The sequence below is a fragment of the Schistocerca serialis genome, chromosome 1 (assembly GCF_023864345.2).
Source record: "Schistocerca serialis cubense isolate TAMUIC-IGC-003099 chromosome 1, iqSchSeri2.2, whole genome shotgun sequence".
Lineage (NCBI taxonomy): Eukaryota > Metazoa > Arthropoda > Insecta > Orthoptera > Acrididae > Schistocerca > Schistocerca serialis.
Genome location: NC_064638.1, coordinates 516,275,007 through 516,298,471, shown reverse-complemented (window position 1 = coordinate 516,298,471; position 23,465 = coordinate 516,275,007). Strand labels below are relative to the sequence as shown.

Sequence of the window (23,465 nt, the reverse complement as noted above, 5' to 3'; positions counted from 1 at the left end):
CAGCGTTCCCTACATCGGAACAACTGCAAACATTTTGTAATTTCTTGTTGGAAACTTATATAGAACCAAATGCACTCTTTCCTCTATCTGTGCGAGCAGAACTAAGCTGTGATAGTCAGCAAACCACAAACTTATGAAAGATTCCACAGCAAATATACATTCACGCGACAAAAGTCTTGGATGCTTCTTCATATCGGTCGGACCTTCTTTCGCCTGACGTAGTGCAGCAACTCGACATGACATGGACTCAAAAGTAGTTTGATGTCCCTTTTAGGAATGCGGAGCTATGCTGCCTCTATGGCGGTCCATAATTGCAAAGTGTTGGCAGGCGGAACTTTGTACACGAAGTGACTTCCCGGTTAAGTCACATAAGTGTTCGGTGGAATTCGTGTCGGATGGTCTCGGTGTCCATATAATTTTTCTCGAATTGTCCAGAATGTTCTTCAAACCAATCGTGAAGAGTTGCGGGCCGGTGACATGGCGCATTGTCATCTATAAAAATTACATCGCTGTTTGGGAAGATGAATACTATGGATGCTGCAAATCGTCTCCAAGTAGCCGAACATACCATTTCCAGTCAATGATCAGTTGAACTGGACCAGAGGACCCAGTCCACTCCATGTCAACACAGCCCGCGCCGTTATGGAGTCGTTACCAGCTTGCAGAGTGCCTTGTAGACAACCTGGATTTGTGGGGTCTGCGACATACTCGAACACTACCATCGGCTCTTGACAACTGAAATCGGGACTCATCTCAGAAGGCCAGGTTTTCCAATCGTCTAGGGCCCAACTGCTATGACAACGAGCCCCGGAGAGGTGTTGTAGGCGAACTCGTGCTGCTAGCAAACATGCTCGCGTCGGTTGTCTGCTGCCATAATCCATCACCGCCAAATTTCACATCACAGTCCTAACGGATACGTTTGTCGTACGTCCCACACAGATTTCTACTGTTAGCAGCGACAACTCTAAGCAAACGTCGGTGGTCTCTGCCGTTAATGAAGGCGTCGGCCACTGCGTTGTCCGTGGTGAAAGGTAATGCCTGAAATTTGGCATTCTCATCACACTCTTGACACTATGGATCTAGAAATACTGAATTCCTTCACGATTTTCGAAATGAAATGTTCCATGTGTCTACCTCCAGCTTCCAGTCCGCGTTCAACGTCTGTTAATTTTCGTCGGAAACGTTTTCGCCTGAAGCACATAAGTACAAACGACAGCTCCAGCAACACACCACCTTTATTATCTTGTGTACATCGTAGTATCACCACCTATATAGATGCATATCGCAATACCGTGACTCTGTCGCGTCAGTGTTGTAGTTTCACTTCTGTAGTCCAAACATTTACAGATTACTTTACTTAAGATGATGAAGCAAATTCAGCTCGACTCTAAAATCGCAATAAATTCATCAAAAACCAAGAAAAAGGGAGAGAATTTTCCAGCTTTCAAGTTCATGGTACAGGAAGTGGCAAATTTCGAAACTGTAAAAACTCCCAGATTTCAGCTCGGCTCTAAAATCGCAATAAATTCATGAAAAACCAAGAAAAAAGGAGGGAATTGTCCAGCTTTCAAGTTAATGGTACAGCAAGTGCCGAATTTCAAAACTGAAAAACTTCCAGATTTCAATACGTGAAAATCTGACCTACAAAATCAATGCAGGAATCACACAGTTTAAAAAATCAGGTGATTTTAGGTACACATGTAATTATCAGGATATAAATGAAGAAATATTGTAAATATGTTTTAAAATATAAAAAAGTTAAACATGCAAATATTTTTGGGGCATGAACAGCTTGCCTGGGTAATGCTACGCGAATTTCCTTTAATGACATCTATTTTTGAGAATATGAGGTTATTCCCAAGAATTTGCAGCTTCCATTCAATTAATACTAGACAGAAATTCAATCGGCATTTGGATCACACCTCCTTGACTCCTGTGCAGAAGGGCGTATAGTATTCTCCTGCATCCGTTTCCAAGTTGCTGCGAGATGTGAAAAGTCTTGATGGTAATCCCCGCACTTTCCAATCTAAATTGAATAATGTTCTCAGGGCACAATCATTTTATTATGTCTAAAGTTTGTAGGAGACATTTCAGCCAGTTCTTGTGATTCATTGTTATTGTGCTAGTTTATATCCAACCTTCTTACGGACTTTTTATAGTCTAATGGAACTCGACGAGTAAGAAATGAAATCCCCACGTCATATTTAATCGTATTCACGAAAAACACGAAAAATTTTTACAGCTTCTACCACAAGTACATAGGCTAGACAGCTTTGTCTGCCTGGAGTATTCATATAGTTTAGACTTAAGAATGGGCTGGGATGAGCCCCGTTTTCTGGGCAGAAAGAACAAGCGAGAGAACGCTAACGGTTTGATGGGCTGGTCACACAATCCGCTGTCATCGCCCGATGCGCTGGAGAACCGTCACCAGCTTCGAAAAATACGTCTACCTGCTTTAAACAGGAGTAATTGGTCCTTCCCTTTCCGGACCCTAGCAGGCTCGAGGCCAACGGATCCCGTTCTTCTGACCGAGGGAAGAATGAGTCCTGCGCCCACCAGAGGTGACCTGAAGTCGTACCTGATGGCCCCCATATACTGTTGCCAGGACTAACACTGCTGTGCCTTTTCGTGGGGCCTTTCCCCAGGTCGCCGTCATACTCACCGACGTTGGTCATCCGTGATAATGCAGAACAGCAATTCGTTGCTGGGGACAACGTGACGCCATTCGTCAACCGTCAAAGCTTCGAACGCAGCTGTCCGCGTTGTGGTGTTAACGACGGCCTACGCGTGGGAAGATAATGTCTTAGTCCAGTTGCTGGGCGTTTCACGATTCGACCGCTGGGCGAATGAGGACCCACAATGAGAACCCTTTCAGATTCTGTCAGGTGCTGATAACGCTGTTTCACACGAATACTGGGCGTCCTTCACAGAGATCTCTCAACATGTGATGCTGTTCACGCCTGTTGCATATCCTATCACGCACTAAACACTAAAAACGCTAATGCACTCTGGTGGACGTTCTAACAGTCCCAGAGAATTGCACCTTTAGTAATTTACATAATACGCTGATGGCGTGTACGTGTATAAAGCTATACTAACATCCGACGGTGTCTTCTGGGTGTTTCGTCTTTTTTTTTGGGGGGGGGGGGCAGTGTAATTAATAATATCACTACCTGTGTCAAGCATCGTCATGTATAAAGAAGAAGATAAATACAGTACCGGACATTAAAATTGCTAAACCACGAAGATGACGTGCTACAGACGCGAAATAGTTAGCTTTTCGGAGCATTCAAACAAGGTTGGCGCCGGTAGCGACACATACAACCTGCTGACATGAGGAAAGTTTCCAACCGATTTCTCATACACAAACAGCAGTTGACCGGCGTTGCCTGGTGCAACGCTGTTGTGATGCCTCGTGTAAGGAAGAGAAATGCGTACCATCACGTTTCCGACTTTGATAAAGGTCGGATTGTAGCTTATCGAGATTGTGGTTTATCGTATCGCGACATTGCTGCTCACGTTTGTTGAGATCCAATGACTGTTAGCAGAATATGGAATCGGTGGGTTGAGGAGGGTAATACGGAACGCAGTGCTGGGTCCCAACGGCCTCGTATCGCTAGCAGTCGAGATGACAGGCATCTTATCCGCATGGCTGTAATGGATCGTGCAGCCACGTCTCGATCCCTGAGTCAACGGATGGGGACGTTTGCAAGACAACAACCATCTGCACGAACAGTTCGACGACGTTTGCCGCAGCATGGACTATCAGCTCGGAGACCATGGCTGCGGTTACCGTCGACGCTGCATCACAGACAGGAGCGCCTGCGATGGTGTACTCAACGACGAACCAGGGTGCACGAATGGCAAAACATCATTTTTTTCGGATGAATCCAGGCTCTGTTTACAGCATCATGATAGTCGCATACGTGTTTGGCGACATCGCGGTGAACGCACATTGGAAACGTGTATTCGTCATCGCCATATTCGCGTATCACCCGGCGTGATGGTATGGGGTGCCATTGGTTACACGTCTCGGTTACCCCTTATTCTCATTGACGGCACTTTGAACAGTGGACGTTACATTTCTGATGTGTTACGACCCGTGGCTCTACCGTTCATTCCATCCCTGCGAAACCCTACATTTCAGCAGGATTATGCACGACCGCATGTTGCAGGTCCTGTACGAGCCTTTCTGGATACAGAAAATGTTCGACTGCTGCCCTGGCCAGCACATTCTCCAGATCTCTCACCATTTGTAAACGCCTGGTCAATGGTGGCCGAGCAACTGGCTCGTCACAATACGTCAGTCTTGATGAACTGTGGTATCGTGTTGAAGCTGCATGGGCAGCTGTACCTCCTGTACACGCCATCCAAGCTCTGTTTGACTCAATGGCCAGGCGTATTAAGGCCGTTATCACGGCCAGATGTGGTTGTTCTGGGTACTGAATTCTCAGGATCTACGCACCCAAATTGCGTGAAAATGTAATCACATGTCAGTTGTAGTATAATATATCTGTCCAATGAATACCCCTTTATCATCTGCATTTCTTCTTGGTGTAGCAATTTTAATGGCCAGTAGTGTACTTTGACGTTACTGAGTCCTGTGTGAATCATGCTGATCACAAGTGTGTTCCGATATAGAAGACATTATTGAAGTTTCTGCTCAATTGCATCACTTACATACTGATACTGAAAGTCTTGGCATATCGCTGCGATGTGATACTGGCTATTTCAGAATCACTGTGTTTTCCCACCAACAATCTTTCCGAGTGGATCGTTAACGCTTCGGTAGAAGTTTCCAGTGAAACACACCATCAAATGCGTTTGTATGTAAATGATTAGTATGTACAACTGACAATTTTAATCCAGTCACAACTGATTTCAGGAGCACTTTCAGGTATTTCAAATTAATTCGTTATTTTTTATTTGAATCAACTGTGGATTTTGATTTTAACCTTGTTTCACAATTTATTCTTAATGTTATTGCACAGCTTAGATTTCGGGTTACAAGCCCATTTTCAAGTACATTACTGATTCCAAAACATGATAATACACAGGTAAACTGATAACAAAGCAAAGATAATCATCTCAAATTCTTAAGGTATCGATCTATAGCTTAATGTGCAATTGTGTCAATGAATCGTTTTTTAACAAATTACATACATTATTACACATTCCCCAATTAAACGACAATGAATGGACTAAGTTATGCATCAGTGAAGATATTTGTAACTACGATGGACTGAGTCCCCAAGTTTTGCTCCTATCCTGGGGTTGTGATCTCATCTGAAAGAGATGAATAACTGAATTGGGTTTGCTCGTTGAATAATAGGTGCTTCATATGCACATCTGTTTTTTAATTTCTAAAATTTCTAATTAGTAAAGTGGCCCCCTTTTCATCTGTGTGTAAGACTTGTACATCTATTGTGTGTTTGTGGTTATTGTTCAGGCAATGTTCTGCAAAGGCTGAATCAGGCTTCTTCAGTCTCCATTTTCTGTGGTGTTCTGTAAGCCTGGCACAGATTGACCTCCCCGTCTGTCCATTGTAGCAAGACTGACACTCACGGCATGTGATTTTATAAACCCCACTTTTTGTGATAGCTGGTTCTTTGTCTTTTGCATTGAACAAGAAACTACCTATTGTCTGAGGGACATAGGAAAAGACAGAGAAACCCTTGGCCTTCAAGATGTTACTTATGCTATTTGATTTTTTACCTATGAAAGGTAATCTGCACCATTTCTTTCCTCGTTTGTCTTTGTCTTTTTGTGGGAGCAGTAGAGACCTGGCTTGCTTCTTCATCCTTTTACCTAAAATTTTATCGATAGTGTTGGGGTCAAATTCACTATTTATGGCTGAATTGTGACACAAGGCTAAAAATAGTGTTTGTTTAGTTAATTCATTATTAATTATTTGTTTAGAGACAAGTCAAGAAGGTTCGTCTGTACCGTATTCTTTGCATTAAGTATTTGAAAAAAATGTAATTTTCATGGATTTCCTATCCCGTATTACAGAAAGGGAAGAAAAGTGGCTTACCGGATTTGTCTTTGTTTTTCTGATGAAGATTTCGTTGATTTCAGAGATATGTTAAGACATAAATTTTGGCTATGAAGATAATTCATGTAGATCTATAGTACCAGCAAGTCACTGTCTTTTTGTTTACTTGTTTCCTAGATATACTCTCATCATTATTGTCAAAACTCAATTTTCACAGATTTTTAAGCACCAGTTCAACATCCTTCGTCAGCTGGTTCGCAATGAAACCTGGACATGAATTCCCTATTGCTAACAGGTGTCACAGTACACCTTATAAAATGGCTCAGACCTCATGAATACATGAATCCGTATTGTTCATTAGAATTATGTTCTGCGTAACATTATTCCCATATATTTATTATATAAAGACTGATTTACTGTAAAACACAATTAAGCAAAACGTTATCTAAAAAACCGCAGTCATAAGGGGCTCAAAGAAACATCTCGTTGCCCGAGTTTTGTGTTCAAAATCTGACTGTAATACTATGCTGCAGAGCAATTAAAACAAAATAATGGCGATCGCTTGTACTGGATATAGGGTAGCTGTTGCACTTTCCGTTGCTTTCACATCGTAACAATAGCCTGGCCTTATACTCTGAACCAATGAATTAATATCGCGTTTGATTTCAATTATAGCGTAATCAGGAAGCCTTGTGACAGGCAAATGATCTCTGACCCTTGCCTCCCTCGTTCTGCTACCACGTATCATGTTGTTATCGCTTGCTACTAACGATTCTCTTCTGGATTTTTTTCTCCCATTATTCCGAGCAATCCAGCACCACTATACCAAGCTGTAGGTGCTTTCGTACACAGTCCACGCTCGCTTTACTCAAGGCGAAATTGTAATAAATAAGTTGTCATGTCATGGCTCCTCATCGTTAGTTGTATTTTAGCAGAATCTCTTGATTTCCATTCAGAGCAACTTGCTACCCAATCAGCGAACTTCAGAAGGTGAAACAATTTGGTGATCGTATGTGCTTCTCTCAAATTAGTTATTTACAACAGTACGCAACACGAATCACGGTTCTGTCACGCACATTGCATGCTGAGCGTTTGTCGACACCAAAAACATTCTTCGCATGACTTCCTTTTATAAATCAAATATGATTTTGAGTTTCTGAACGCAGATTTGTATCTGAAGCATTTACTCCTTAACATAACAACTCAATCTCTGAGCAGTAATCAAATTCCGCCTTTTTTTTCTTTTTTTGTACTTTCTCGTTTGATTACTTCGTTGCCCCACATGAAAATGAGCTGCCAACAGTTTTCATCATGGTTTATTTTGTGATCGTCGAAGGTTTTTTGAGAGGAGAAAGGCGATTAAAATTCACAAAATCCCACAATATACGTTCAGATTCCTTTTATAACGAAGTGAAGTTGAATAATGTTGAGGAACGGTGAGTAGCTACAGGTTAAATCCTATGCATGGATTCACGGGAGTGTAATTACGCGGGCATGAAGATATCTGGGACATGACGTCGCCTTGTGGAGGGAATGCAGTCAGAGTTGTAACGTGCTTTTAATGAAGTGGGGCTTTACGTTGTGGGTGGCGTAGGTGTGGGTAATGGAGCTTTATCTGTGAAATGTAAAGGAGAGGAAAAACCCATAGCTGGTAGTATGGATTGATTTCTAAATGTATTTATGTATTTGTAGCGTGAGGAATGTACAATTGTACTGGGACAGGTTGGAGAATTTGTGGAGTTGAATGGAGAAATCTAAAGGACGACCACTAGATGCGAAATTAGGTTTCTGCTATTCATATGTTTTCATAAAAAAAGGGAAAATATGAAGCAGCAGACATGAAAGACGAATAGTCATGTTGTTGTTACTATGATAGTTCTCCACGAAACTTATCACTTTTATCTAGGATGGTATGAACGATATTAGTTACCTTACAACGATCTATTGGACTCACAACACCTTTGAACTGCGATCTACTCTCGTTGTGGCCGCTAAAAAGCTGGAGTCTTCGAGTACTGAGCACTGGAGGCTTCGCGAAGACGGTAAGTACGCGAGGCGAAAGTCCACGATCGCTCCGCTCGCCTCATGTCACAGCAGGAGTGGTAACAGTGATCACAGAGTGACGTAGATCAATCTAGAATCTGCCTTTCGTGAATTCTGTTTACTTTAAGTGAGAACAGACGTCTTGATTTGATAAGAAGCCGAAATACATCGATTACCACAGACGAAAGGATTTTCTTTATATGCGACGTCGTCTTTATATTGGATGCTGCATATTTTATAGGTGAACAGCTCTCTTTGTCATTTCCCTCAAAAAAAGAAAAAAAAGTGTTCAGGTCTGTAGAGACGATATCCTTCATGTTCATATGGCTCCATATGTCAAGCTAATAGATATTGTTGTTGTGGTGGTGATCTTCAATGTCAACAATTTCAACCTTGTCTGTTTTGTGCATTCCTTTCCATCTTTGCTTAACTACTGATACTTCCTTTCAAGAACAGTCTTTACTAAGACTCAAGTTTCTATTCAACAACAAATTTTTCTTTTACGGGTACGATTTTCTTGCCACTGCCGGTCTGCATTCTATATCGTCTCAACTTCGACGATCGTCAGTTATTTTACTCTACAAACATCAGAACCCGTCTGCTACTTGTAGGAAACAGTTCCTAATCTGATTTCCTCAGTATCGCCTCTTTTAATTCGATTACGTTCTGTTACCCCTTGGCCGGCCGGAGTGGCCGAGCGGTTCTAGGCGCTACAGTCTGTAACCGCGCGACCGCTACGGTCGCAGGTTCGAATCATGCCTCGGGCATGGATGTGTGTGATGTCCTTAGGTTAGTTAGGTTTAAGTAGTTCTAAGCTCTAGGGGACTGATGACCTCAGAAGTTAAGTCCCATAGTGCTCAGAGCCATTTGAACCATTTTGTTACCCTTTGTTTTAGTTTTCTTGATATTCATCTCATAATCTCTTTTCAAGACACTATCTATACCGTGCAACTGACCTTCCGCATCACTAGTTGCATCTGAAAGAACTACAGTGTCACTGTCAAACCTCAAAATTTCCTCGCCTTAAACTTTAATTGCCTTCTCAAATTTCGCCTTGATTTTCTTTACTGCCTTATCAGGGTATAGAGTGAGAAACACCAGGGACAGGAAACCACCATGTCTCATACTCCTCTCACCAACTGTTTCCCTGCTTCTGTTTTTGACTCATAAAAACAGTATCGTTTCTGTACAGTAGTAATACACGGAAGTATTTTCTCCCTCTTAACACCAGAATTTCAGTGTTTATTCGAAATGATAATTTAACGCCTTAGCTTTCCTAAAAGAATGTCAGAATTTCAGAGTTTATTCCAAATGATTATTTCACGCCTTAGCTTTCCGAAAAGGATGTCCGATTTGCACGAAGCTCTTATACATGACCATCACAGGTCATTACTACGTTGCTCGGACTCATTACGCTCAATCTGCAGTTACTTCTTCTACACTATGTGATCAAAAGTATCCCGACACCAGGCTGAAAATGACTTGCAAGTTGGTGGCGCGCTCCATCGGTAATGCTGGAATTCAATATGGTGTTGGCCGACCCTTAGCCTTGATGACAGCTTCCACTCTCGTAAGCATACGTTCAGTAAGGTGATGGAAGGTTTCTTGGGGAATGGCAGCCCATTATTCACGGAGTGCTGCATTGATGAGAGGTATCGATGTCGATCGGTGAGGCCTGACACGAAGTCGGCTGTAGGATTCAGGTCAGGACTCGGTGCAGGCCAGTCAGTTACATGGATGATACTGTCCTGTAACCACTCCGCCACAGGCCGTACATTATGAACATTGCTCGAACGTGTTAAAAAATTCAATCGCCATCCCTGAATTGCTCTTCAACAGTGGGAAGCAAGGAGGTGCTTAAAACATCAGTGTAGGCCTGTGCTGTGTTAGTGTCACGCAAAACAGCAAGGGATGCAAGACCCCTCCATGAATACCACGAACACACCATAACACCACCGCCTCCGAATTTTACTGTTGGCACTACACACTCTGGCAGATGACGTTCACCGGGCATTCGCTATACCCACACCCGACCATCGGATCGCCACATTGTGTACCGTGATTCGTCACTCCACACAACGCTTTTCCGTTGTTCAATCGTCCAATGTTTACGCTCCTTACACCAAGCGAGGCGTCGTTTGGCATTTACCGGTGTGATGTATGGCTTATGAGCAGCCGCTCGACCATGAAATGAAAGTTTTCTCATCTCCCGCCTAAATGTCATAGTACTTACAGTGGATCCTGATCCACTTTGGAATTCCTGTGTGATGGTCTGGATAGACGTCTGCCTATTAATTACGACCCTCTTCAACTGTCGGCGGTCTCTGTCAGTCAACCGACGAGGTCGGCCAGTACGCTTTTGTGCTGTACGTGTACCTTCACGTTTCCACTTCACTATCACATCGGATACAGTGGACCTAGAGATGTTTATGAGTGTGGAAATATCGCGTACAGACGTATGACACAAGTGACACCCAATCACCTGAGCAGGTTTGAAGTCCGTGAGTTCTGCGAAGTGTCCCATTCTGCTCTCTCACGATGACTAATGACTACTGAGGTCGCCGATATGGAGTACCTGGCAGTAGATGGCAGCACAATGCACATAATATGAAAAATGTATGTTTTGGGGGGTTTCCGGATACTTTTGATCACATAGTGTACATCCAACTGACAATGATTTGTATTTTTCAATCAAGTCCTCAGCTCTATCATGACTTATTGTCCTAAATGTGTGTTTTCAAGCTTAATTTTCTGAATTTAATATCTACAGTATTTTGGGAAAGGTTTAACAAAATTGGCTTGTGAGTTCCGTCCATGTATGTAAACGTTACTTGATTTGTGGATACCAGTCTGCATTGTCAACTAGCTTCACGTTATCTCTATGTGTATTTGTTTGAGAACTGCCTTCAAGGTAGTTCCATTTACCACATGATCTGTAGAGAGTGCCTCTGTTTGTGTTAATTGTTAACAACAAGATTGCACAAAAGATTTTTTATTCAAGACAACAATTTTTACTTAACGTTAACAATTTTTTCTTTTAGAGACACGTTTTTCACTCTCTACAATACGCATCTACTATTTGTACGGAACCGTTCAAGAATCTGATTTCCCCTGTACCTCCTGAGCATGTTTTACTGCAAAAAGAAATTTAAGAACTGAAGGTGACAGCAAAGACTGCTGAAACCGGTTGTCTCAAATAAAAAATATTTTGTGCGGTCTTGTCTTCTGAATGGTTTTTAACAATTAACGCGGATCGCACTTCAGTACTCTCATAATGAGAAAATTCAATCAATTTGTGTTAAGTGGAGTTTAATTTAAGACTTACATTACAGAAGTTTCATTACAGATGCATTATCGTGGACGTGTGTGACACAAATCTAATGACTCCCAGTGCCTTTTCTGTCCTAACTTGCTTCTGTGGCTACAAGAAAAAATGAAATTTCATTTCATTTTTTAGTTCCAGTTGACAGAAAATTATCAGTTGCCATTAGCGTCACTGCTGTACATCTCTCGGCACAAGCACTTACAAGTTATTGATTTATGAGGTTACGACGCATTACATCCAAACTGTGTTCTCTGTACGGGCACGACACTAATAATTAAATTACGGCGATTCGGTTCTTTTTGCTTTAGATAATAACGTAATAAGAAGTCTTTATTAATGATAAATGCTTGGATTTTTAAATCATTGAATACTTAGGAGACGAAGGACGCAATTTTTCGATTAATAAATCCGTATAAATCACTTCTAAACTCAAACTGTGCCCTCCTTTCTGTATTTTTATATTGGAGAGTATGATATTAGTGAACGTCATTTTTAATATTAAAAGGAAAAGAAACAGTAAAAGGGAAAAGTAAGAGAGTGCGATACTGGTAATTTTTCCCTAAATTACAATCAAAGAAATAGGTTCATGAATATCGTTCAAATTCATTTCACAAAATTCTCCAAGAACAGAGAAGTGAAAATATGTTAAAAACCATGAAAGTAGGATGAACGGTCCGTATAAAGAAATCCTAAGTAATATCAGAATAAAAGAATTAATTTAAAGAAGAGTATTCATCAGGGAGAAGAAATTTCCTTAAATATTAACTGCAAGTAAAAGAAACCATAATATAACAAGTGCTGAAGTATGTAGTGAATTAATAACATTACCTTTCAATACAACTTAGTTTGAAGCACTCTGCTGGAAACATTTTTCCGAGGCAGACATATTTAAGCAGGACTGACATTTAGGAAAAGTGTACAGATGAATAAGGAAATAGCAAGAACATGATGAATTGTAGGTATGAGAACACGTATTCCGGATTAAGGAAGTCCGAATGGGTATCCTCTTCAAGTTGTGATTCAGTGAAGCGTTACCTCAAAGATCAGCGAAGAAAAACATTCTCTCAGTATAGTTTTTGATATTTTTTATTAACTTTCATCTGCTGCTCATCAAACAATTTTATGTACAAACTAACTGAGTTAGTAAAGATTGTTGTACGTTGTAACTTCGTTCACAATGGCTTCTTTTACCTACGTTTGTTCGAGGTTTCATCTTGCGAATACTCCGTTCAGTATCTCTCTACAATTGTACTGTGTGATGTGTAGGCTTCATAGAGTTCATTGTTGATCCTCAAATTTACTACAGCAAATGAGATTACGATTCCATACGTTTACAGGTACGTCTTCTGTTATTTTCAACTCTACTTTCCTTTAACATAGAGACCTATAGTGGATGTTTCACAATTGCGGCTTTTAACACGACAACGTTTTCTTCCTACAGTCAAAAAATCCTCAACCAGTTTTCTTCATCAAAAGTTCGACAGCTCTGGTTGAGAAAATGAAGAAGAAAAAGAGGAGAAAGAAAGGAAGCTGAAGATTCGTTAGGCCCCTGAAGATAGATGTTCTGAGGAGTACGGTTACCAAAGCTACCTGCTGAAGTTCGTTTCTGTGTCGTTAAAAGCTCTTCCACACATTCCTCTCAACGTTTAATGTCATCGCGGTTAAAATGTAGAACAATTGCTTATTCTATTACTCGGTGTTCACGTGAACTGCTGTCAGCATCTCGTTTCAAGCTAGCTTAATGGTTAACGTGGAATTATTTTCGTCGAAACAGTGGAACTAAAACAAAGATTGAGTCTTAGGTCTCGTGGAAAATTTGTCGAATACTGGTAGAAGACAGTTCGAACTTCATATAAGATGTTAACAGTATGCATATATCCATTTCAGAGCCAAGGTTTCGTGTGTAGAATGGAAGAACAGATGCATGCGTTCTGTCCAACAAAACCAGTTATTTTAATGCTCACAGTGGTTACTGCGTAACTGACGACCCTAGCCTCGAGCTATCAATAAATTCCACATTTAAACGAGTAGCTCTTGATTTCCGGCATAAAATTGTGCGCTTTGTAGCGACAAGTGTCCTGCCAGTCACGGACAGACAGCAGGGGTCTGGTTTGTGTCGTCCCGCATGGAGCTCTAGTTGACTCTTCAATCCAGTTCCAACCGCCCGTAGCGGTCACTCGTCGGGACGACGGACGCGCACCGTTAAATGACGGCGTCGCCGTCGGCGACGTCGTCACCTCGGGTCTCGCCGTCGGCAGAAGCGCACACGACCATAGGCCCCTTCTCCAGCATCTTATTCTGTATCTCATCGCCAGTGAGGCCGCTGGTCTCTGGAACGAGCAGCACCACAAAGATTGTGTACGCCAGACAGACGAAGGCGAGCACCGAGTACGCCACGGTGGTGCTGAAGTGGTTGACGAACTCCTCGAAGAAGCCGGTCATGACGGCGCAGGTGAGCCAGTTGATGGAGGTGGCGACGCCGACGGCCCAGCGCTTGTCCGCCGGCGGCAGCAGCTCGGCGATCAGGAGCCACGCCAGCGGGCCCAGGCCGATGGCGAATCCGATCAGGAAGAGGTTGATGGCGACCAGCGGGATCCAGCCGGCCTCAGCGTGCAGCCACGGCGAACCTTGGTGGAGGGCGAACGCCGCGTGCGAGAACGTCATCAGCAGCCCAGAGGCGATCAGCAGCGGGCGCCGACCTGCGTTCTCCACCAGCACGGACGAGAACGCAGTGGCTACGAACTGGATGGCGCCGGTAATCACTGTGGACAGTTGTGGAGAGATCGACGTACCGGCCTCCTGTGGAAGAAGAGAGAGTGTCGTTAGCGCTGTTAATGTGCTTTGAAGTCCCTCGAATGCAATACAGGACTTGGTTCAGTTCATGAACAACCATGAGCCCAGAACAGCCAATTACGAGAAATGAGGTAGCCCTTATAGATAGTCAGTGCATCGTCAGTCACGAGTCATTGCTAATAATACAAGTCATTTCAACTATTATCGTCTCTAGATAACAAACTGGAAGTAAAGGTTATAGCTTAAATCTCGGATACCTAGTAATCGACAGCCACCTGACATTGCAAAGAATGCAATCCCCCTGAGACTTTACCCCCAGCTTTTATCTAATTCTCGAAACCCTTTCAGTTTTTCTCACTATTGTTATAAACTACACGAAATTCCATTAGATCGATTATCAGCTCGGAGACCATGGCTGCGGTTACCCTTCACGCTGCATCACAGACAGGAGCGCCTGTGATGGTGTACTCAACGACGAACCTGGGTGCACGAATGGCAAAACGTCATGTTTTCGCATGAATCCAGGTTCTGTTTACAGCATCGTGATGGTCGCATCCCTCTTTGGCGACATCGCGGTGAACGCACGTTGGAAGCGTGTATTCGTCATCGCCATACTGGCGTATCACCCGGCGTGATGGTATGGAGGTGCCATTGGTTACACGTCTCGGTCACCTCTTGCTCGCATTGAGGGCGATCTGAACAGTGGACGTTACATTTCAGATGTGTTACGGCCCGTGGCTCTACCCTTCATTCGATCCCTGCGAAACCCTACATTTCAGCAGGATAATGTACGACCGCATGTTGCAGGTCCTGTACGAGCCTTTCTGGATACAGAAAATGTTCGACTGCTGTCCTGGCCAGCACATTCTCGAGATCTCTCACCAATTGAAAACGTCTGGTCAATAGTGGCCGAGCAACTGGCTCGTCACAATACGCCAGTCACTACTCTTGATGAACTGTGGTATAGTGTTGAAGCTGCATGGGTAGCTGTACCTGTACACACCATCCAAGCTCTGTTTGACTCAATGCCCATGGCGTATCAAGGCTGTTACTACGGCCAGAGGTGATTGTTCTGGGTACTGATTTCTCAGGATCTACGCACCCAAATTGCGTGAAAATGTAATCACGTGTCAGTTCTAGTATAACATATTTGTCCAATGAATATCCCTTTATCATCTGCATTTCTTCTTGGTGTAGCAATTTTAATGGCCAGTAGTGCATTTATTGAAGACTAGAACACCTATTAGCGTGTCAACATTTAAATGGTTCAAATGGCTCTGAGCACTATTGGACTTAACATCTATGGTCATCAGTCCCCTAGAACTTAGAACTACGTAAACCTAACTAATCTAAGGACATCGCACAACACCCAGCCATCACGAGGCAGAGAAAATCCCTGACCCCGCCGGGAATCGACCCCGGGAACCCGGGCGTAGGAAGCGAGAACGCTACCACACGACCACGAGCTGCGGGCAACATTTAAACCTGGCAATAATTTGATGGACAGTATTACTTCATGTTTAACAGATTTCCTTTCTTTCCAGAACAATTTTCGTCAGTGGTTTCGCCTTCAGAGGAGTTTTCATAGGTCTTTGGCCTTGCACGTATGAAAACCAAATAGAATTACTAAGAGAATTATTTATAAAGTTTTAGTTTCACCTCGAAAAAATTAAGTTGAGTAATATACGAACTGTTTCTTTTCAGGCACGTGTTTACAGTCGGGGTACAAGTTAATTCCTACACCACAGTATCATAGCATGCCACTAGAAGATATTAATTTTATCAGTGGTTTGCGCCATTGTTTCGTTTCTCTGGCTGCGCGCTTAAGTAGTACGTCACGGGGATTTCGGTCTGTGCCGCGTAATTTTAACTAATTACGTAATTTTATTTTATTCAAAGTGGTAATTTTTAACTTTATGGCTTTGTGGTACGTGTGTCGCGAAGAATTTTTTTTCTTTGATTTCGCTTGTTGATTACTGTTCTTGCTCTTTTTGTTGCGGTTGTACCAACCTGGAATATGTCGATGGTGTAGAACAGGATGGCATCGACGCCACTGAGCTGCTGGAAGGCCATCAGCGTGAAGACTATGACGCACGCCCTGAGAGTGGGCGTCTTGGTGCGAACGGCGCCCTCCACGTCTTTCTCACTCGGCAGCTGGTCAGCGCACAGTGGCTGGGCCAGCTTCTCCTTCTCCTTCTGCTTGAGCAAGACCAGCTCGGTGGGCGCCAGCTCCAGCTGGAGCCACAGCTCGGCCAGCCTGGCGCGCTTGAGCTGCCCGCGGCCGCGCAGGTACTCGGGCGACTCGGGCATCATGAGGAAGGTGACGCAGAAGCAGAGCGGCAGCACGGCCATGCTGGCGGTGAGCCAGCGCACCGGCACCACGATGCCCAGCCCGTACACCACCAGCAGCCCGGCGGCCAGCATGAGGTCCAGCAGCGTGCCCAGCGCCCCGCGGATGCCCGGAGCCGCCACCTCCTCGGCGTACAGCGGCGCGATGGCCGTCACTCCAGCTGACGCCAGGCCGCTGATGAAGCGACCCACCATCAGGAGGCTCACCTGCAACAAGCACGCGGCTGTCAGTTGCCGGGGACATTTCTCTCCTTCCACAGGACATGGCCCAAAAAAATTTAGAAAATGATAGTTGGCAATGGAGGTGGAGAAAAGTGATATAGTACCTTCCTGAACGAATTGGTACAAAGGAAAGCAGATGGAATATCGGAGCATAGAGCGTGCCGCAAGCCAACTCGTACCGATATTATGCTCAAAATATTTGTTACCCATAAAAAGAGCACACTGATAACCTTGGAGCGGTGTAGGTAGTGCAGAACTGGACCGGGCAGTCATGTTACCATCCACTTCTGATCTAAGTCATAACAATCAAGTGGTGTGCATGTGTTGTTCGATTTTAGAAATCAGTGCGGTAATTGGGTAGACATGGAGGCGTAGCATAATGAGGGAAAGGAGCTACCTATGACCAAGAAGACTTTCGTGACGGGGATTTTGTATAAAAGTTTCTCACTAATGTATTTTATTCCAGTCTTTGATCACAATATCAATTCTTTAGACGATGACCTGTTTCAGTCCGTAATGACCATCCTCAGATCTTTTTTCTACGCCATGTCCTAAAGTGATAAGGCCATAATGGCGCCAGCCGGGGTGGCCGAGCGGTTCTAGGCACTACAGTCTGGAACCGCGTGACCACTACGGTCGCATGTTCGATTCCTGCCTCGGGCAAGGATGTGCCTGATGTCCTTAGGTTAGTTACGTTTAAGTAGTTCTAAGTTCTAGGGGACTGATGACCTCAGAAATTAAGTCCTATAGTGCTCAGAACCATTTTTCAACCATAATGGCGTCGTCAAAACATATAAATATAATCAGCACAGCATCGTCACATAGATCTATAATAACGTGTAGAATAGGCCACATCGTTCACACAGTCATTATTGCAACTGGCTACTCAATAATAATGACTGTGTGAACGATGTGGCCTATTCTACACCTTATCTTAGATCTATGTGACGATGCCGTGCTAATTATATTTATATGTTTTGACGATGCCATTATGGCCTTATCACTTGAGGACATGGTGTAAAAAAGATCTGAGGATGGTCATTACGGACTGAAACCGGTCATCGTTTAAAGTATCTATATTGTGATCAAAGACTGGAATAAGAAACATTTGACAGTTCTGGATCACTGTTTGCATACGCGACTATGTCACAGTTGGTGATTTCTCACTAAGCCTATCGTGTCAAATTCGATAAAATGTCAAACTTTTGATGAGTACTCCCATAATTGCCGACAGGCCCGTGTCTGTTTGTCGTGACACTTGGTAGCCTCCCCTTTTATGCCCAAAGGATGCCATTTGATTGGCTAGAGTATGTCGTGATGACATCACGGACATGGTGCGTACTGCATTGGAATCACTCTGTGTCCATAGACAATGCTTGCCGCGCCACCACTTGCATTGGGCGGTAAGCTACAAGAAGTCTTCCTCTTTGCGAAGGCTATTGCTCCAAGCGGCACATACTAGCTGCACGTCTTCAGTGGGTCTAACAACACGGGAACTAGGTAATACCTAACTGGGCGCGTAAGTGTGGTCCCACCAGTGCTTCTTTTCAAATGCCTCAAGGTTCTGAGTTCACTGACGCCACCACGAGGCGTTTAACAAGCTATGTATAGATCTGGCAGCTGGTGGTTCTGTGAAGTTTTGAGCTCCTCTTCCTATCGTGACTTGGGCTCGTCACTCAGGTTAACGTGAACATGCATCAGGATCTTTGTTTCAACATTCTCAGAGACGTTTCCGCAATGAGGGTGTTGGGGACATACTGTCTTACGAGATGGTAACAACGGTGTTCGTCTAGGATCCTGGTTTGCCAAACAGTCAGGCACTATACTGCAACTCATCTCTCTCGATAAATCGCGCAATGTTAATACCGTTGAAAATTCTGCTACTATCTGGAATAGTGAGTGAAGCGTAGCAGTCAACATCTGACCAAGTATAGCTCTTTATCTCGGACTTTGGTCTGTTGTAGGATTTTTTAACATGGGTAATGCTCGCTTATCTGATGTTTCTGGATACCGAAATCTCTCTTTGTTGCGTAAACAACGATCACGTGAAACTCAACTTGCTCTGTTCAACCACTAGACTCAGAATAACTGTTAGTACTCTGCGCCACTCACCGTAATCTGGCTTGCGGAGAATAGCTGTAGATGCAGATGTAGAATGGCTGATGATGATTGTCTCTCGGCCCAAATCAAGTCATGGTATGGGACATAAAAAATCATTGGGCTAACCGTGAGTGCTGACCAAGAATGATGGTAGCGTGTTCACATGATATCTTGCGAACCACGGATGCCATATTCCTTGACTTCCGGAAAGCGTTTGACTCGGTGCCCCACTGCAGACTCATAACTAAGGGACGAGCATATGGGATTGGTTCCCAAATATGTGAGTGGCTCGAAGACATCTTAAGTAATAGAACCCAGTACGTTGTCCTCGATGGTGAGTGTTCGTTGGAGGTGACGGTATCATCTGGAGTGCCCCAGGGAAGTGTTGTAGGTCCGCTGTTCTTTTCTATCTACATAAATTATCTTCTGGATAGGGTGGATAGGAATGTGCGGCTGTTAGCTGATGATGCTGTGGTGTACGGGAAGGTGTCGTCGTTGAGTGATTGTAGGAGGATACAAGATGACTTGGGCAGGATTTGTGATTGGTGTACAGAATGGCAGCTAGCTCTAAATATAGATAAATGTAAATTAATGCAGATGAATAGGAAAAAGAATCCTGTAATGTTTGAATACCCCATTAGTAGTGTAGCGCTTGACACAGTCACGTCGATTAAATATTTGGGCGTAACATTGCAGAGCGATATGAAGTGGGACCAGCATGTAATGGCAATTGTGGGGAAGGCGGATAGTCGTCTTCGGTTCATTGGTAGAATTTTGGGAAGATGTGGTTCATCTGTAAAGGAGACTGCTTATAGAACGGTGGTGCGACCTATTCTTGAGTACTGCTCGAGCGTTTGGGATCCCTATAAGGTCGGATTGAGGGAGGATATAGAAGCAATTCAGAGGCGGGCTGCTAGATTTGTTACTGGTAGGTTTGATCATCACGCGAGTGTTACGGAAATGCTTCAGGAACTCGGGTGGGAGTCTCTAGAGGAAAGGAGGCGTTCTTTTCGTGAATCGCTACTGAGGAAATTTAGAGAACCAGCATTTGAGGCTGACTGCAGTACAATTTTACTGCCGCCAACTTACATTTCGCGGAAAGACCAGAAAGATAAGAGAGATTAGGGGTCGTACACTGGCATATAGACAGTAATTTTTCCCTCGTTCTGTTTGGGAGTGGAACAGGGAGAGAAGATGCTAGTTGTGATACGAGATACCCTCCGCCACGCACCGTATGGTGGATTGCGGAGTATGTATGTAGATGTAGATTCGCAATGGAGGCGTCGTTGTGCGGTGTCGGCAGCTAGGAGACTCACCCATTCGTGGAAGAGCAGGAGGATCCAGCTGATGAAGAGCAGCGCCCCGAAAGCGACCAGCGGCAGCTTGCGGCCGTAGCGGTGCGTGAGGAAGCCGGCGGGCACCGAGCCGACGAGCGCGCCCAGCGGCAGCAGCGCCCCTATCCAGGCGCCCTCCTCCGTGGACAGGGGGTCTCCCTCGTAGAAACCGCCCTCCGGCTGCTCCGACAGCCTCTGCAGTACCGGCAGCACGGGCGCAGTCCAACCCATGGCGCAGCCGACACACAGTGTGCTCAGGTTAGCTGTGGACACGTGGCAGGGGTGATGCTGTGCAGTCCACGAACACGAGAGAGCAGACGGTACAAAAAACAATAAAAGACTGTGTACTTCTTGTGTCTGACGTGGTCCTCCTGGTCAGTTGGCAGCAGTGTGGAGCGGGGACCATGAACGACAAATGACTTTACCGCTTACTAATTGTTGACCAGGAGAATAAGCGTTAGTAATGTTGTACAAAACAGAGATATCTTGGAAGCAGTGATAATCTTTGTAGAACTGGCAGCAAGTACTCTGTGTACCTTTTTATTTTATTTTATTTTTTTTCCCTTTGGTCATCAGTCTTCTGACTGGTTTGATGCGGCCCGCCACGAATTCCTCTCCTGTGCTAACGTCTTCATCTCAGAGTAGCACTTGCAACCTACGTCCTCAATGATTTGCTGGATGTATCCTATGGTCAGCCAGTATACAGGATGTCCATTTACCTTCACCGCTCCAAGTAACTTTATTCCCAGAAGCAAAACAGAAAAAAAAGGATTAAGAAAACGATCTTTAGTTACCAGAGGGAAATTAATCAGAATGATTTCCTTTCTTGTAACTTTTTCTTATGAAGATTTCCAGTAAAAGTTTTTAAAATGACAGCTAATACTTTATTCGGCAATTGTCTTTCTCTCCTCAACACCTGTTCGTACGCGAGCAGTTTTCGTAGAAGTCCTGCTTCTTGCTTTTATGGGCGGAGCCAACGGATGTCCTACGTGACATGTCGCCACTGCCGTCTCCAGTTAATAATGAAGATGGCGTTTTTGCCTTTTCTGTACATAAATATTACTTTATTAGAAACGTAAGACAAAACTGATTTTGATTTCCCCAAAGTGACATAACTTATCCACTTGCTGGGCCTGGCAGTGCAAAAATGGAGATGATGGAGATACACTCCGTCTTCAAGTCACAAGTGGCCCACCGGGATCATCCGACCGCTGCGTCATCCTCAGATGAGGATGCGGTTAGGAGGGGCGTGTAGTCAGCACACCGTTCTCCCGGTCGTTATGATGGTTTTCTTTGACAGGAGCTGCTACTATTCGGTCGAGTAGCTCCTCAGTTGGCATCACGAGGCTGAGTGCACCCCGAAAAATGGAGACAGCGCATGGCGGCTCGGATGGTCACCCATCCAGGTACCGGCCACGTCCGACAACGCTTAACTTCGGTTATCTGACGGGAGGCGGTGTATCCACTGTGGCAAGGCCGTTACCGCAAAAATTCAGAGAAAAGTAAAATGCACATAAGTCATTCATTCAACTCTACCCGGCTTCCTGCATGGTCTATTAGTACAGGAGAAGCCGAGTCAATTTTGTGTTTTAAACATGATTTTTTTTGTGAATAGTGCACTATGATAAGTTTGTGAACAGATCCTGAAGAAAGCGACTGCTTACCGAATAGAAAACGTAGGGTGCCACTTAAAAAACTGTACTGCTGTTGATTACTTCGTAACGAGCAAAATTAAAAGCAAGCAGTCATGCTGCATAATGTCCCCCTTGTATCTAAGAAACATTTGTTTGACATATATGGGAGTCACGCCTGAAGTGTCATCCCTTGTATTTCGTGAATGGCTAGACATATCAAAATGCGGTTTTTGGAAAGTGTTAGACCGTCGAGGGGCACGTATTTTTTGTTTTTCTTTTTTTGTATTGTTAATGTTTTAAGCGCTGGTATCAACAAAGATATCTAAGCAAGTATGTTCTATAAATGGAACTGTTTACTTCCTATAACTGTTTTTAGTATTTCTTTAGAAGACATTTACAGTGATATAGCATTTGTTAATGTGGACGTTGGAAACTGTCGAAAAAAAGTTCGAGCTCGAAGTTGAGATCAAATGGGCGACTTTCGTCTCGAGGGTGATGAAATGGTGATGAGGACAGCACAACACCCAGTCCGCGGGAGGAGAAAATCCCCGACCTCGCCGGAAATCTAACCCAGGCCCTGTGCAAGGCAGCCAGACGCGGTGTCCACTTAGCTAAGGGGCCAGCACAAAACAGTTATTGTCTGAAAGTAGAGTACATTGCGTTTCAACTATTTTACGGTTGGGGGTTTTCACAGTCGGGTGTCCTACAAAAGGAACAAGAAAATGAAGCTCAAACCCTAAAAATCTTTTCGAAAATAAAAAGAACTGACAGAACGGCTTTTAGTCTTATAATGTCTACAGCTTTGAGTACTTACGGAAACAGCTGCGCTCTTGTTCTCGAGAAAATATTCAACAAATAGTCATTGTTAATTTAAACCTCCGTTTGTAAAAGATGCAAATTAACGAGGAAGGTAGCGCGGTGGCTAAGGCACTTGACTTGCAATCGAGAAGGCAGAAGTGGACATTCCTCTTCTTTAATTCATTTTTCAGCCATTACTTCTGTAGCACCAATGTACACGTTTCCGGAAATACATAGTATCCTGTAAACTTCTGTTTTGTCAAGGTGTTTTCGAGTATCTACAAACCCCTCCTTTCGGCAGGGGTTTGTAGACTACGCCAATATTCCGTTTCTTCAAGTTCTTCACTATGCAGTCAGAGACGTCTTTGTCGAATGGCAAGAAAACTTTGGATTTCAGAGCGGTCTATAAATCAGTATCATATTTACGTAGTGGTCTTAACACCCTTTTTTTCAGCAAACGAGAATCCGTTTTGACGTAGTTTAATTCTACATCGAGCAGTTCCGAATCAGCCTTATTGCTCGTTCTACAGTTTTTTTTTTTTTTACATACACCTCTTGCCGCCGATAGTGATTTGAATCCTGAGTGTAGGTAACGGTCCATGTGTGTCGGTTTTCAGAATGTCATGTGGCGTCATGTAGGGCAACCAGTCATTTTGTTTCTTGAAGGCCAGCACATTCAGAAAATGAAATTTACCATATACCTTCTCCTTCATAGAGGACTAAATGTTCATATTAACTGTCCACTGAAATAAAAAGGTCTCCTTCTCAGGCAGTTTTCCTGAAAGCAATATCTTTAATTAGCATCCTTTGTTACCCTTTACTCACATCCTAATCGTGCTTGGTTCCGTGACGCCCAAATGAGTGGCTAATTT

At 43.8% G+C, this 23,465-nt stretch overlaps 1 protein-coding gene across 1 annotated transcript; it reads right to left on the bottom strand.

The window, feature by feature from the left end:
• Positions 1–12,527: 12,527 nt before the first annotated feature.
• Positions 12,528–16,700, bottom strand: LOC126485126 (facilitated trehalose transporter Tret1-like). Its single transcript, XM_050108805.1, has 2 exons — positions 16,167–16,700; positions 12,528–14,162 (listed from the first exon to the last, which is right to left on the bottom strand). Exons 1-2 carry the CDS (start codon positions 16,698–16,700, stop codon positions 13,566–13,568), a joined length of 1,131 nt encoding a protein of 376 aa, XP_049964762.1. The 3' UTR covers positions 12,528–13,565.
• Positions 16,701–23,465: the final 6,765 nt, after the last annotated feature.